Source organism: Bombina bombina, chromosome 2, assembly GCF_027579735.1.
Source record: "Bombina bombina isolate aBomBom1 chromosome 2, aBomBom1.pri, whole genome shotgun sequence".
Lineage (NCBI taxonomy): Eukaryota > Metazoa > Chordata > Amphibia > Anura > Bombinatoridae > Bombina > Bombina bombina.
In genome coordinates, this window is record NC_069500.1 from 1,097,768,446 (window position 1) to 1,097,783,597 (window position 15,152).

Genomic DNA, 15,152 nt, shown 5'->3' on the forward strand with positions numbered 1-15,152 from the left:
TTTGTGAGAGATCCGCTTCAGGTGGTAGAAGGAGCCGTGCGGTCACGTGAACGCAACAAAAATATTAAGTGCGACATCAGGAAAAAGCATGTGATACGCTGCGCTGTTAAAAGTCTTTTAGAGCCTCTAAAAGTGAAACACAACGCTGTTTAACGTCTACTTGTAGTCCCACACCATAAATAAATTAACTCCTCATTACCACTCTACGGGTACTCTATCTCACTGATAGTCTCAGTCCCAAAAAAATGTGATTAACCCTCACAACATTGGAATAACTCCAGATTCCAGCAGTCTAATACCCTGTGTTTACGGCCCATCAAATAAATCCCAAACTTGAAGAGATTTATAAATGTCCCTATTCTCCATCTTTAAAAAAAGAAAGAAGGATTAACTCCCAAAGTGTTAGAGCCTTCTTACCTAGAAGGAAATAAGCACTTACCTGTGGAGCATTAGCTGCAGGGCAGGTACAGCATCTCAGGTCTGACAGATCCAGACCACTTCTGACAGGGACCCGAAGAGAAAGGAAAAGCAGAGTAACCAACCCTGTTTTTCCATATAGGGGTTCACCTAAATCGTTGGATGAGAAGCAAGGACTACCCTGCCGACCTCCAACAGCTTATAGCCACCATAACTTTTACTGAAGAGGATTACATGGACACAGCATTACCCCAAACCTTTCTTGCAGGGAAAATACCCATTAATGGATTAAAACTTAAATTTCTTCAGAGCACCACCTTTGCACACCTTCTGGATATACGAAGGTAAAGAATGACTGGGGGGTTATGGGAAGTGGGAGGAATACTTGAAGCTTTGCTGGGGTGTTCTTTGCATCCTCCTGATGGCCAGGGTTTTGAATTCCTACTAGTAATTGGAATGGATTCGTGGACTCTCTATGGCATTGGAAATAAATTTTCATTTTAAATAAGGGGATCTCCTCTTATGACAAATAAGATTTCATTAAATCTGTTCAGTTGAGAGTTTTTCTACATATTCGGTGCTAAAGCTATAACATTTCCTAACTTAGTTTAAACAGATTAGATAACTAGCTCATAAAGGGGTACTGTAGAGTAAAATGTGTTTCCCATTAATGAACTCCAAATAACCTGTTATACCAGTTGCACAGTATTAAATGCATGCCAAATTGTTTATTTGTGTCTGTATTTGAAATAAATGTTTTTGCGCAATAAAACCATACTTGTTGTTCTCAATATATGCTTATTTAAATAGGCTTACTGCAGAAAGAGCAGGCCTACTCATGTTATCTCTCTTTATATACACAAAGCCTTATAGTTAGGTATTGAAATGTTAATTATCAATGGGAATTAAATTAGCAAAATCAGCTATTTCAGATACAAATTCCTCCTCTCCACCCCTACTGGGAGGTTAATTTATGCTGCTGTCTCCTGTTCACTTAATAGGTTGTGTTTTTAACAGGCAAGTGTAGCTATGTTAAATGACAAAGCAAAGGTTAACACTATTTGCAAACAATTTAATGTCTGAAAAAGACGACTAGCAAGCTTTGAGCACACAAATCGTACCACTGCCTAGACTTATTCTTGCTTCTATACCACCTGCGACCATGGATTATTATATGTATCCAGAAATAAGAAATATAACTTACCACCAGCGTAAAGCTATGTTCTGGTAATAATCCATATTGTTCCACAAGCCTTGCTCTGATGACACTGGGAAGTTCAGGCAGACTTTCCTTAATTAAGTCAATATTTACAACTTGATTCGGATCTATATTAGCAGGCAAAGATCGTCTGTCATAAAGTATAAGAGGAGGAAGATTTGGTTCTGGCATAAACCTTTCAGGAAAAAAAAGAAAAACATAATACACATGGAAATTAAAAAGGGATTACAGATTTATTTTTTCTCCATAATAAAAACATAATTTATGCTTACCTGATAAATTTATTTCTCTTGTGGTGTATCCAGTCCACGGATCATCCATTACTTGTGGGATATTCTCCTTCCCAACAGGAAGTTGCAAGAGGATCACCCACAGCAGAGCTGTCTATATAGCTCCTCCCCTAACTGCCACCTCCAGTCATTCGACCGAAGACAAGCAAGAGAAAGTAGAAACTATAGGGAAGTATAAAGTTAAAAAATACCTGCCTTAAAATGACAGGGCGGGCCGTGGACTGGATACACCACAAGAGAAATAAATTTATCAGGTAAGCATAAATTATGTTCTCTTGTAAGGTGTATCCAGTCCACGGATCATCCATTACTTGTGGGATACCAATACCAAAGCTAAAGTACATGGATGAAGGGAGGGGCAAGGCAGGTACTTAACGGAGCAACGGGTTTAAACACAGGCTTGATTCTAACTAAAGCCTGAACGTCTGGAACATCCGCCAGACGCTTGTGCAAAAGAATAGACAGAGCAGAAATCTGTCCCTTTAAGGAACTAGCTGACAATCCTTTTTCCAATCCCTCTTGGAGAAAGATAATATCCTGGGAATCCTGACTTTACTCCATGAGTAACCCTTGGATTCGCACCAAAAAAGATATTTACGCCATATTTTATGATAAATTTTCCTGGTGACAGGCTTTCGTTCCTGAATTAAGGTGTCAATGACTGACTCGGAGAAGCCATGCTTTGATAAAATCAAGCGTTCAATCTCCAGGCAGTCAGTCTCAGAGAAATTAGATTTGGATGGTTGAAAGGACCCTGAAGTAGAAGGTCCTGTCTCATCGGCAGAGACCATGGTGGAAAGGATGACATGTCCACCAGCTCTGCATACCAAGTCCTGCGTGGCCACGCAGGAACTATCAAGATCACCGATGCTCTCTCCTGCTTGATTTTGGCAATCATACGAGGGAGCAGAGGAAACGGTGGAAACAGATAAGCCAGGTTGAAGGACCAAGGTGCTGCTAGAGCATCTATCAGCATCGCCTTGGGATCCCTGGACCTGGATCCGTAACAAGGAAGTTTGGCGTTCTGGCGAGACGCCATGAGATCCAGTTCTGGTTTGCCCCAACGATGAATCAATTGTGCAAACACCTCCGGATGGAGTTCCCACCCCCCCGTATGAAAAGTCTGTCGACTTAGAAAATCCGCCTCCCAGTTCTCTACACCTGGGATATGGATAGCTGATAGGTGGCAAGAGTGAATCTCTGCCCAGCGAATTATCTTTGAGACTTCCAACATCGCTCGGGAACTCCTTGTTCCCCCTTGATGGTTGATGTAAGCCACAGTCGTGATGTTGTCCGACTGAAATCTTATGAACCTCATTGTCGCTGGCTGTGGCCAAGCCTGAAGAGCATTGAATATCGCTCTTAGTTCCAGAATGTTTATCGGAAGGAGTGTCTCCTCCTGAGTCCACGATCCCTGAGCCTTCAGGGAGTTCCAGACTGCCCCCCAGCCTAGAAGGCTGGCATCTGTAGTTACAATTGTCCAATCTGGCCTGCAAAAGGTCATACCTTTGGACAGATGGACCCGAGATAGACACCAGAGAAGAGAATCCCTGGTCTCCTGATCCAGATTTAGTAGAGGGGACAAATCTGTGTAATCCCCATTCCACTGACTGAGCATGCAAAGTTGCAGCAGTCTGAGATGTAGGCGGGCCATTGCTGCTACCATTAAGCCGATTACTTCCATACACTGAGCCACCGAAGGGAGAGGAGTGGAATAAAGAACACGGCAGGAATTTAGAAGTTTTGATAACCTGGTCTCTGTCAGGTAAATCCTCATTTCTACAGAATCTATTAGAGTTCCCAGAAAGGAGACTCTTGTGAAAGGGGATAGAGAACTCTTTTCTTCGTTCACTTTCCACCCATGAGAAATTTGACGCCTGTATCAGAATGTCGTCTAAATAAGGGGCCACTGCTATGCCCCGCGGCCTTAGGACCACCAGAAGTGACCCCAGAACCTTCATAAAGATTCTTGGGGCTTTAGCTAACCCAAAGGGAAGAGCTACAAACTGGTAATGCCTGTCTAGGAAGGCAAACCTGAGAAACCGATGATGATCTTTGCTTATCGGAATGTGAAGATAAGCATCCTTTAAATCCACTGTAGTCATGTATTGACCCTCCTGGATCATAGGTAGGATGGTACGAATAGTCTCCATCTTGAATGATGGGACCCTGAGAAATTTGTTTAAAATCTTGAGATTCAAGATTGGTCTGAAGGTTCCCTCTTTTTTGGGAACCACAAACAGATTTGAATAGAATCCTTGTCCCTGTTCCTCCTTTGGAACTGGGTGGATCACTCCCATAACTAGGAGGTCTTGAACACAGTGTAAAAATGCCTCTCTCTTTATCTGGTTTGCAGATAATTGTGAAAGGTGAAACCTCCCTTTTGGAGGAGAAACTCTGAAGTCCAGAAGATATCCCTGGGATACAATTTCCAACGCCCAGGGATTCTGGACATCTCTTGCCCAGGCCTGAGCGAAGAGTGAAAGTCTGCCCCCTACTAGATCCGTTACCAGATCGGGGGGCAATCCTTCATGCTGCCTTAGAGGCAGCAGCAGGCTTTCTGGCCTGTTTACCTTTGTTCCAAGTCTGGTTAGGTTTCCAGACCGACTTGGACTGGGCAAAAGTTCCCTCTTGTTTTGTATTAGAGGAAGATGATGCCGCACTCGCCTTGAAGTTTCGAAAGGCACGCTGTTTGGCCCTTGATTTGGACCTATCCTGAGGAAGGGCATGACTTTTTCCTCCAGTGATATTAGAAATGATCTCCTTCAAACCAGGCCCGAATAGGGTCTGCCCCTTGAAAGGAATATTAAGCAGCTTAGACTTTGAAGTAACGTCAGCTGACCATGATTTAAGCCATAGCGCCCTACGCGCCTGAATAGCCCAACCAGAATTCTTAGCCGTTAGTTTAGTCAAATGAACAATTACATTAGAAACAAAAGAATTGGCTAGTTTAAGTGCTCTAAGCTTGTCAAGTATATCATCCACTGGGGTTTCTACCTGTAAAGCCTCTTCCAGAGACTCAAACCAGAAGGCCGCAGCAGCAGTGACTGGGGCAATGCATGCAAGGGGCTGTAGAATAAAACCTTGTTGAATAAACATTTTCTTAAGGTAACCCTCTAACTTTTTATCCATTGGATCTAAGAAAGCACAACTGTCCTCGACAGGGATAGTAGTACGCTTAGCTAGTGTAGAAACTGCTCCCTCCACCTTAGGGACCGTTTGCCATAAGTCCCGTGTGGCGGCATCTATTGGAAACATTTTCTTAAAAATAGGAGGGGGATAGAACGGCACACCTGGTCTATCCCATTCCTTAGTAATAATTTCTGTAAACCTTTTAGGTATAGGAAAAACATCAGTGTAAACAGGTACTGCATAGTATTTATCCAATCTACACAATTTCTCTGGCACTGCAATTGTATCACAGTCATTCAGAGCAGCTCTGCTGTGGCCCTACCTTGCCATACAAACGACTTTGGAAACCCTAAAAACCCTTTAGAGAGGTCCTATAGCATTCAGGGGACTCCTTGAGGGAAGCTGGATGTCTCACTCTGCAAAAGTTACTGCGCAATTAAGCGCTAAATTAGACCCCTCCCACTCATGTCTACACAGTGTGAGGCCTAAGGAAACTGTTTCTAGGCAAATTTAAGCCAGCCATGTGGAAAAAAAAAAACTAGGCCCCATTAAAGTTTTATCACCAACACATATATAAAAACGTTTAAGCAATCCCAGCAAACGATTTATATGACAGGAATTGAAAAATAATAAGAGTATTACCTTTGACAGTGAGCATGATACCAGTCGCTATTAAATCACTGTAATCAGGCTTACCTTAATTAAATCTGGTATCAGCAGCATTTTCTAGCATTTACATTCCTCTAGAAAAAATTTAACTGCACATACCTCATAGCAGGATAACCTGCATGCCATTCCCCAGCTGAAGTTACCTCTCTCTTCAGTTATGTGTGAGAACAGCAATGGATCTTAGTTACAACCTGCTAAGATCATTAGAGACCACAGGCAGATTCTTCTTCTATTTTCTGCCTGGGACCAAAATAGTACAACTCCGGTACCATTTAAAAATAACAAACTTTTGAATTGAAGAAAAAACAACTACTTTTCACCACATCTCTCTTACTGCTTCCATGATTGTCGAGAGTTGCAAGAGAATGACTGGAGGTGGCAGTTAGGGGAGGAGCTATATAGACAGCTCTGCTGTGGGTGATCCTCTTGCAACTTCCTTTTGGGAAGGAGAATATCCCACAAGTAATGGATGATCCGTGGACTGGATACACCTTACAAGAGAAACACCTATTGTTGTAAATTGACCTACACTTTTTAATGTCAAACCAACATTTCTTTATATTTTATCCGTTGCTTCTCATTTCATATAATCCTCTTAATTATTTTCATAGAATACAATTTTAGAATGTTCAATGCATAAATGAGAGAAAAAAAGGTAATCATATGTATAGCCCAATCTATAAAGCAACTTATTAGCAAAATGTTTAAACATTTTCCCTGTACAGGTAGCCCTCAGTTTACGCCGGGTTAGGTTCCAGAAGGAATGGTTGTAAATTGAAACCGTTGTAAATTGAAACCCAGTTTATAATGTAAGTCAATGGGAAGTGAGGGAGTTAGGTTTCAGGCCCCTCTCAAAATTGTCATAAGTAACACCTAATACATTATTTTTAAAGCTTTGAAATGAAGACTTTAAATGCTAAACAGCATTAGACACAGACTATATAATTAAACTAAGTTAAATGAACAAAACCATTTGCTAAAACAGCATTATAAACCTAATAAAAAATCACACAACACAGAATATATATTTAAACTAAGTTAAATGAACAAAAACATTTGCTAAAACAGCATTATAAACCTAATAAAAATCACACAACACAGATTTTACTTGCATTTTTTGCAAACAGTTCTTTCTATGCATTCCAATCTGGACGGATTTATAGACAGGAAGATCTTGTTCCTTTGAAAGCTGCTCGATAGCTCAGGTCTAGCTAGCTACACTGATTAAATTCAGCCTGCTTGTGTGCTTGGCTTGCATATCTTTGCTGCAACACAAGCAGACAGTTCCACCTACTGGCTATTTTAATTAATGCACTGTTTCTCAATGCTTTTAAATAACAGTCACAAGACTGGAAAAAAACAGAATTTATGCTTACCTGATAAATTACTTTCTCCAACGGTGTGTCCGGTCCACGGCGTCATCCATTACTTGTGGGAATATTCTCTTCCCCAACAGGAAATGGCAAAGGGCACAGCAAAAGCTGTCCATATAGCCCCTCCTCAGGCTCCGCCCCCCAGTCATTCGACCGACGGTTAGGAGAAAAAAGGAGAAACTATAGGGTGCCGTGGTGACTGTAGTGTATAGAGAAAGAAATTTTTCAACCTGATTAAAAAACCAGGGCGGGCCGTGGACCGGACACACCGTTGGAGAAAGTAATTTATCAGGTAAGCATAAATTCTGTTTTCTGCAACATTGGTGTGTCCGGTCCACGGCGTCATCCATTACTTGTGGGAACCAATACCAAAGCTTTAGGACACGGATGAAGGGAGGGAGCAAATCAGGTTACCTAAACAGAAGGCACCACGGCTTGCAAAACCTTTCTCCCAAAAATAGCCCCCGAAGAAGCATAAGTATCAAATTTGTAGAATTTGGCAAAAGTGTGCAGAGAAGACCAAGTCGCTGCCTTACATATCTGATTAACAGAAGCCTCGTTCTTGAAGGCCCATGTGGAAGCCACAGCCCTAGTAGAGTGAGCTGTGATTCGTGGATCTGGACCCGTAGCAAGGAACCTTGAAGTTCTGACAGGACGCCATCAGATCCATGTCTGGAATGCCCCATAATTGGGTTAACTGGGCAAAGACCTCCGGATGGAGTTCCCACTCCCCTGGATGGAAAGTCTTACGACTCAAATAATCCGCCTCCCAGTTGTCTACTCCTGGGATGTGAATTGCAGAAAGGTGGCAGGAGTGATCCTCCGCCCATTTGATGATCTTGGCCACCTCTCTCATCGCCAAGGAACTCTTTGTTCCTCCCTGATGGTTGATGTAAGCTACAGTCGTCATGTTGTCCGACTGGAATCTTATGAATACGGCCTTCGCTAGTTGAGGCCAAGCCCGGAGCGCATTGAATATCGCTCTCAGTTCCAGGATGTTTATCGGGAGAAGGGACTCTTCCCGAGACCATAGACCCTGAGCTTTCAGGGAGTCCCAGACCGCGCCCCAGCCTAATAGACTGGCGTCGGTCGTGACAATGACCCACTCTGGTCTGCGGAAACTCATTCCCTGAGACAGGTGATCTTGAGTCAACCACCAACGGAGTGAGTCTCTGGTTACCTGGTCTACTTGAATCTGGGGAGACAAGTCTGCATAGTCCCCATTCCACTGATTGAGCATGCACAGTTGTAATGGTCTTAGATGAATTTGAGCAAAAGGAACTATGTCCATTGCTGCAACCATCAATCCTAATACTTCCATGTACTGAGCTATGGAAGGCTGCAGAATAGAGTGAAGAACTTGACAAGCGTTTAGAAGCTTTGACTTTCTGACCTCTGTCAGGAAAATCTTCATTTCTAAAGAATCTATTATTGTTCCCAAGAAGGGAACTCTTGTTGACGAAGACAGGGAACTCTTTTCTACGTTCACCTTCCACCCGTGAGATCTGAGAAAGGCTAGAACAATGTCTGTATGAGCCTTTGCCTTGGAAAGAGACGACGCTTGAATTAGAATGTCGTCTAGATAAGGTGCCACTGCAATGCCCCTAGGTCTTAGAACCGCTAGAAGGGACCCTAGCACCTTTGTGAAAATTCTGGGAGCAGTGGCTAAACCGAACGGAAGAGCCACAAACTGGTAATGTTTGTCCAGAAAGGCGAACCTTAGGAACTGATGATGATCTTTGTGGATAGGAATATGTAGGTATGCATCCTTTAAATCCACGGTAGTCATATATTGACCCTCCTGGATTGTAGGTAAAATTGTTCGAATGGTTTCCATTTTGAAATGGAACTCTGAGAAATTTGTTTAGAATTTTTAAATCCAGAATTGGTCTGAAAGTTCCCTCTTTTTTTGGGAACTACAAACGGGTTTGAGTAAAACCCCTGACCTTGTTCCACAGTTGGAACTGAGTGTATCACTCCCATCTTTAAAAGGTCTTCTACACAATGTAAGAATGCCTGTCTCTTTCTTTGGTCTGAAGACAAGCGAGACATGTGGAACCTTCCCCTTGGGGGTAGTTCCTTGAATTCTAGAAGATAACCCTGAGAGACTATATCTAGTGCCCAGGGATCCGGAACATCTCTTGCCCAAGCCTGAGCAAAGAGAGAGAGTCTGCCCCCTACTAGATCCGGTCCCGGATCGGGGGCTACCCCTTCATGCTGTCTTGGTAGCAGCAGCAGGCTTCTTGGCCTGTTTACCCTTGTTCCAGCCTTGCATTGGTTTCCAAGCTGGTTTAGCCTGGGAAGCGTTACCCTCTTGTCTAGAGGCTGCAGTTAGAAGCCGTTCCGTTCCTGAAATTGCGAAAGGAACGAAAATTGGACTTATTATTAGCCTTAAAAGGTCTATCCTGTGGGAGGGCATGGCCCTTCCCCCCAGTAATGTCTGAAATAATTTCCTTCAATTCTGGCCCAAAAAGGGTCTTACCTTTGAAAGGGATATTAAGCAATTTTGCCTTGGAAAATACATACGCCGACCAAGATTTTTGCCAGAGCGCTCTGCGCGCCACAATTGCAAACCCTGAATTTTTCGCCGCTAATCTCGCTAATTGCAAAGCGGCATCTAAAATAAAGGAATTAGCTAACTTAAGTGCGTGAATTCTGTCCATGACTTCCTCATATGGAGTCTCCATATTAAGCGACCTTTCTAGTTCATCGAACCAGAAACACGCCGCCATAGTGACAGGAATAATGCACGAAATAGGTTGGAGGAGGTAACCTTGCTGAACAAAAATCTTTTTAAGCAAACCCTCCAATTTTTTATCCATAGGATCTTTGAAAGCACAATTGTCCTCAATGGGAATAGTCGTGCGTTTGGCTAGGGTAGAAACTGCCCCCTCAACCTTAGGGACTGTTTGCCATGTGTCCTTCCTTGGGTCGACCATGGGGAACAATTTCTTAAATATAGGAGGAGGGACAAAGGGTATGCCTGGTTTCTCCCACTCCTTATTCACTATGTCCGCCACCCTTTTAGGGATCGGAAAGGCATCAGGGTGCACCGGGACCTCTAAGAATTTGTCCATCTTGCACAATTTTTCTGGAATGACCAAAGAGTCACAATCATCCAGAGTAGATAGCACCTCCTTAAGTAATGCGCGGAGATGCTCTAACTTAAATTTAAACGTCACAACATCAGGTTCTGCCTGTTGAGAAATTCTTCCTGAATCTGAAAGTTCTCCTTCTGACAAACCCTCCCTCACTGCCACTTCTGACTGGTGTGAGGGTATGACAGATAAACTATCGTCAGCGCCTTCTTGCTCCACTGAATTTAAAACTGAGCAATAACGCTTTCTCTGAAATGTTGGCATTTTGGATAAAATATTAGCTATGGATTTATCCATTGGCGCGCTAGATGTACTAGGGGTAGCCTGCGCGGGCATAACTGGTGTAGACACAGAAGGAGAGGATGATGAACTATCCCCACTACCTTCATTTGAGGAATCATCTTGGGCAACCTTATTAAATGTGACAGTACTGTCCTTACTTTGTCTGAACGCCATGGCACAATTATCACATACATTTGAAGGGGGGACCACCTTTGCCTCCATACATATAGAACATGTACTATCTGAAGGTACAGACATGTTAGACAGGCTTAAACAGGCTAATAATGCAAAAAAAACGTTTTAAAACAAAACCGTTACTGTCTCTTTAAATTTTAAACAGAGCACACTTTATTTCTGAATGTGTGAAAAACTATGAAGGAAATATCCAATCTTTACCAAATTTTCACCACAGAGTCTTAATGCTTTAAATGTATTGCACCCCATTTTTCAAGCTTTTAACCCCTTAATTGAGGAAACCGGAGCCGTTTAATCAAATAACAATTTTTAACCCCACTACAGTCCCAGCCACAGCGTTTGCTGCGACTTTACCTGTCCTTAGGAGTTATACGATACCAAATTAAGCCTTCCAGGAACGTTTTAAGTGATCACCAGACCCTCTCACATGCAGCTGCATGCACTGCATCCAAAAGAAACTGCGCAGTTATGGCGCGAAAATGAGGCTCTGCCTACTATAGTGAAAGGCCCCTCTGACTGGAAAGGTGTCTAATCAACTGCCTGGCGCTTAAAAACGTTCCCCCACAATAAAAGTTTAGAAAATTACTTCAAAACTGCATAAAAAACTTAAATAAAGCAGTGTATAGCCCATAATAAGCCTTCATTCTGTTAAGAGTCTAAGAAAATGGCTTACCGATCCCCAAGAGGGAAAATGACAGTCTTCTAGCATTACACAGTCTTGTTAGAAAATGGACTAGTCATACCTTGAGCAGAAAAGTCTGCTAACTGTTCCCCCCAACTGAAGTTCTCTGGGCTCAGCAGTCCTGCGTGGGAACAGCAATTGATTTTAGTTACTGCTGCTAAAATCATACTCCTCTTTTAAACAGAACTCTTCATCCCTTTCTGTTTTAGAGTAAATAGTACAACCGGTACTATTTTAAAATAACAAACTCTTGATAGCAGAATAAAAAAACTACAACTAAACACCACATACTCTTCACCATCTCCGTGGAGATGCTACTTGTTCAGAGCGGCAAAGAGAATGACTGGGGGTGGAGCCTGAGGAGGGGCTATATGGACAGCTTTTGCTGTGCTCTTTGCCATTTCCTGTTGGGGAAGAGAATATTCCCACAAGTAATGGATGACGCCGTGGACCGGACACACCAATGTTGGAGAAAGGTTGTAATTCTGAAACGGTGCAAATTGAACCGTTGTAAATCAGGGGCCACCTGTAATTCATGTTGCACTTGATCATGTTTTAATGGCTGTCTAAAGAGTGCTCTATGTTCTTGTGTTAAAAACAACGGTAACAAAAAGATGATAGGCCCTTTTTTAATTCCAGGTAGTTTTCAACATACAAATACCAGTTCTCTTGACAGCAGCCGTGTTTGTGAAAGCAAAAAGCAAAATTGTGCAGATAGATGTAGGTAAGGTTTTCCATGAATTATTATTAAATATATATATATATATATATATATATATATATATATATACATATATATATATATATAAACACACACACACACATATATATATATATATACACATACTAACCTGTAATCTTGTTTTCCTTCTTTATCCCTCATAGGAATGGTAGCCCTAAAATAAAATATCACAATTAAATAAGCTAAACAAACATAAGTGCATGTCTAATAAAATTGATTTAATTACAATGTTTCAGTAATGCATGATTTTGAACCAGTATAAATTAAACTGATGTTCTAATGCAATGATAAAATGAGCTTTATTATTGCATTTTAATACTGCAAGTATGTTTGCTGGTAGCAAAGGGGGAAAATACAGGCTGGCACACAAGATGCTGTCGCAAGTTAGTCGTCAGCATTGCATGCTTGATGACTAGTAGCTAAATTCAGTTATTGCAAAGGAAAGTACTTTGGTACAGTGAAGGGAGATCAGGTGGATAATGCATATATTAAAAATCATTGTGGTTATAATGTGGCTGCTACTGAGAAAACAAGGAGCTAAATCGCCAGTAAACGAATAATGAACTGATTTGTTATTTACTCTCTGTAAGAGGAGGCTTCAGCTGCCCACTAGCCTAGGCTTTTTTTTTTTTAATATATATTTCATCTGATGGTAGCGCCTGCACCATTGCCTAAAAGCATTGTGAACTTACTAAGGCCTTTCACATCCCAACTTACAATCATAGACAGGATGGAAAAGAACTTGGAGGGTGCTGTGGTTTTTGGAAATGGTTCTGACAGAACAGCTTCCTCTTACAGTGAAAGTTTACGGGTTAATTCAACCCTTTACAGGACAAACCCCAAAGTCAAGTATTTATTACAGATAATTAATTACTAAAGTTGTTTATTACACATAAGGTTTACTATCCCTTAGGGTGCGATTTATCAAGCCCTTCACTCCCCATCGACTGCAGGTTCGAACAAGCGAACCTGCAGTCAGGATTTATGAAGCAGCAGTAATCAGACCACTGCTTCCCTGCCCTGTTCTCCAACCACTTAGGTGGAGAATTTCAATCTCCCCGGTCTCTTCCAACCATTGGGACTGACAGCTCTTGCCTGCGTGTGATTGCCTGTGCATGGGTAGGGGTTGCACGATGGTAAATGCGGGAAGCGAGTTGCTGCCCGCCAGAGAAGAAGCTGGCTGGGCAGGTGCGAATATTTACATCCCCTGTCCGCCCGTGGATGATAAATCGAGCCCTTAACAAAGCAAGGGAAGCTATAAACTTTTCTTGAAATTACACCATGAAATAATCAAGTACTATCTTGTATTAAACTATTAACCAATATAATGGAATGTGAAGTGTGTCTAGAAAATGTACATACCCAAGTTTGTAATCAAATGCTCTTGTTTCATTTAAAATGGTCCCTCCATTATCAAGTATTTCAATTTGTCTATGAATCTCATAATCTAGAAAATAAAACACAACACATAATTACACAATATGATTTCAACTATTAAATGCAATGGAACTAAAACCTAGAATCCTTATTATAGCTATGTATCAAAGTTCATAGCAAAATAATAAAACTACTCTAAAACAGAGGTTTACATTAGTCAGATGCTAGGATCTAATTATACACTGTTTTGCAATACCAAAAATGTTTTACATTCTGGGTGCTGACCTTGCCTATCAACAGTACTTGCATACAGTTACTCTTACATAACAACTACCTATCAAAGCTGAATAATTACCAATGGCTTTTGCCAGAAAACGAGCACTGTTTATGTTCTTGACCTCTGCTCTCACTCCAAGAGGCTCTCCAGGTCGATGTACTGATATGTTTGCATCAACTCTCATCTGGCCCTCTGAAATAAGAAATGTTACAGTTACTACGCAGAAATTTTAAAGCAGCAATAGCAACCATTATGTATCATATTTTATCAAAATAGAATAATGGGTTGCATAATAAATAGTTTATAACTGTTCTGCAGTTAATATGAGATTCAGTGGTCAGTACACTTTTGGCTGTTGACCATACATACTAAGAAGAACAGAAACAAATTTGCTAAACTATTATATACTCTAGTAAATATTCTCAAGTGAGAAAAAGCCTTTCTAATCATGTTACAGCAAAAATAAATAAAAAAGCATAAAAAAAAACAGAATTTATGTTTACCTGATAAATTTCTTTCTCCAACGGTGTGTCCGGTCCACGGCGTCATCCTTACTTGTGGGATATTCTCTTCCCCAACAGGAAATGGCAAAGAGCCCAGCAAAGCTGGTCACATGATCCCTCCTAGGCTCCGCCTACCCCAGTCATTCGACCGACGTTAAGGAGGAATATTTGCATAGGAGAAACCATATGGTACCGTGGTGACTGTAGTTAAAGAAAATAAATTATCAGACCTGATTAAAAAAACCAGGGCGGGCCGTGGACCGGACACACCGTTGGAGAAAGAAATTTATCAGGTAAACATAAATTCTGTTTTCTCCAACATAGGTGTGTCCGGTCCACGGCGTCATCCTTACTTGTGGGAACCAATACCAAAGCTTTAGGACACGGATGAAGGGAGGGAGCAAATCAGGTCACCTAAATGGAAGGCACCACGGCTTGCAAAACCTTTCTCCCAAAAATAGCCTCAGAAGAAGCAAAAGTATCAAACTTGTAAAATTTGGTAAAAGTGTGCAGTGAAGACCAAGTCGCTGCCCTACATATCTGATCAACAGAAGCCTCGTTCTTGAAGGCCCATGTGGAAGCCACAGCCCTAGTGGAATGAGCTGTGATTCTTTCGGGAGGCTGCCGTCCGGCAGTCTCGTAAGCCAATCTGATGATGCTTTTAATCCAAAAAGAGAGAGAGGTAGAAGTTGCTTTTTGACCTCTCCTTTTACCTGAATAAACAACAAACAAGGAAGATGTTTGTCTAAAATCCTTTGTAGCATCTAAATAGAATTTTAGAGCGCGAACAACATCCAAATTGTGCAACAAACGTTCCTTCTTTGAAACTGGTTTCGGACACAGAGAAGGTACGATAATCTCCTGGTTAATGTTTTTGTTAGAAACAACTTTTGGAA

At 41.6% G+C, this 15,152-nt stretch overlaps 1 protein-coding gene across 1 annotated transcript in view; it reads right to left on the minus strand.

Annotated features, from left to right (window-relative positions):
• The window catches only part of GATB (glutamyl-tRNA amidotransferase subunit B), a 657,300-nt gene that overhangs the window by 210,574 nt on the left and 431,574 nt on the right, over positions 1–15,152 (minus strand). Inside the window, exons 6-9 of the mRNA XM_053700220.1 lie at positions 13,832–13,945; positions 13,462–13,546; positions 12,209–12,253; positions 1,622–1,811 (exon numbers count right to left, since the gene is read on the minus strand). Coding sequence (XP_053556195.1) covers positions 1,622–1,811; positions 12,209–12,253; positions 13,462–13,546; positions 13,832–13,945 — 434 coding nt within the window. The remainder of the gene's footprint in view (positions 1–1,621; positions 1,812–12,208; positions 12,254–13,461; positions 13,547–13,831; positions 13,946–15,152) is intronic.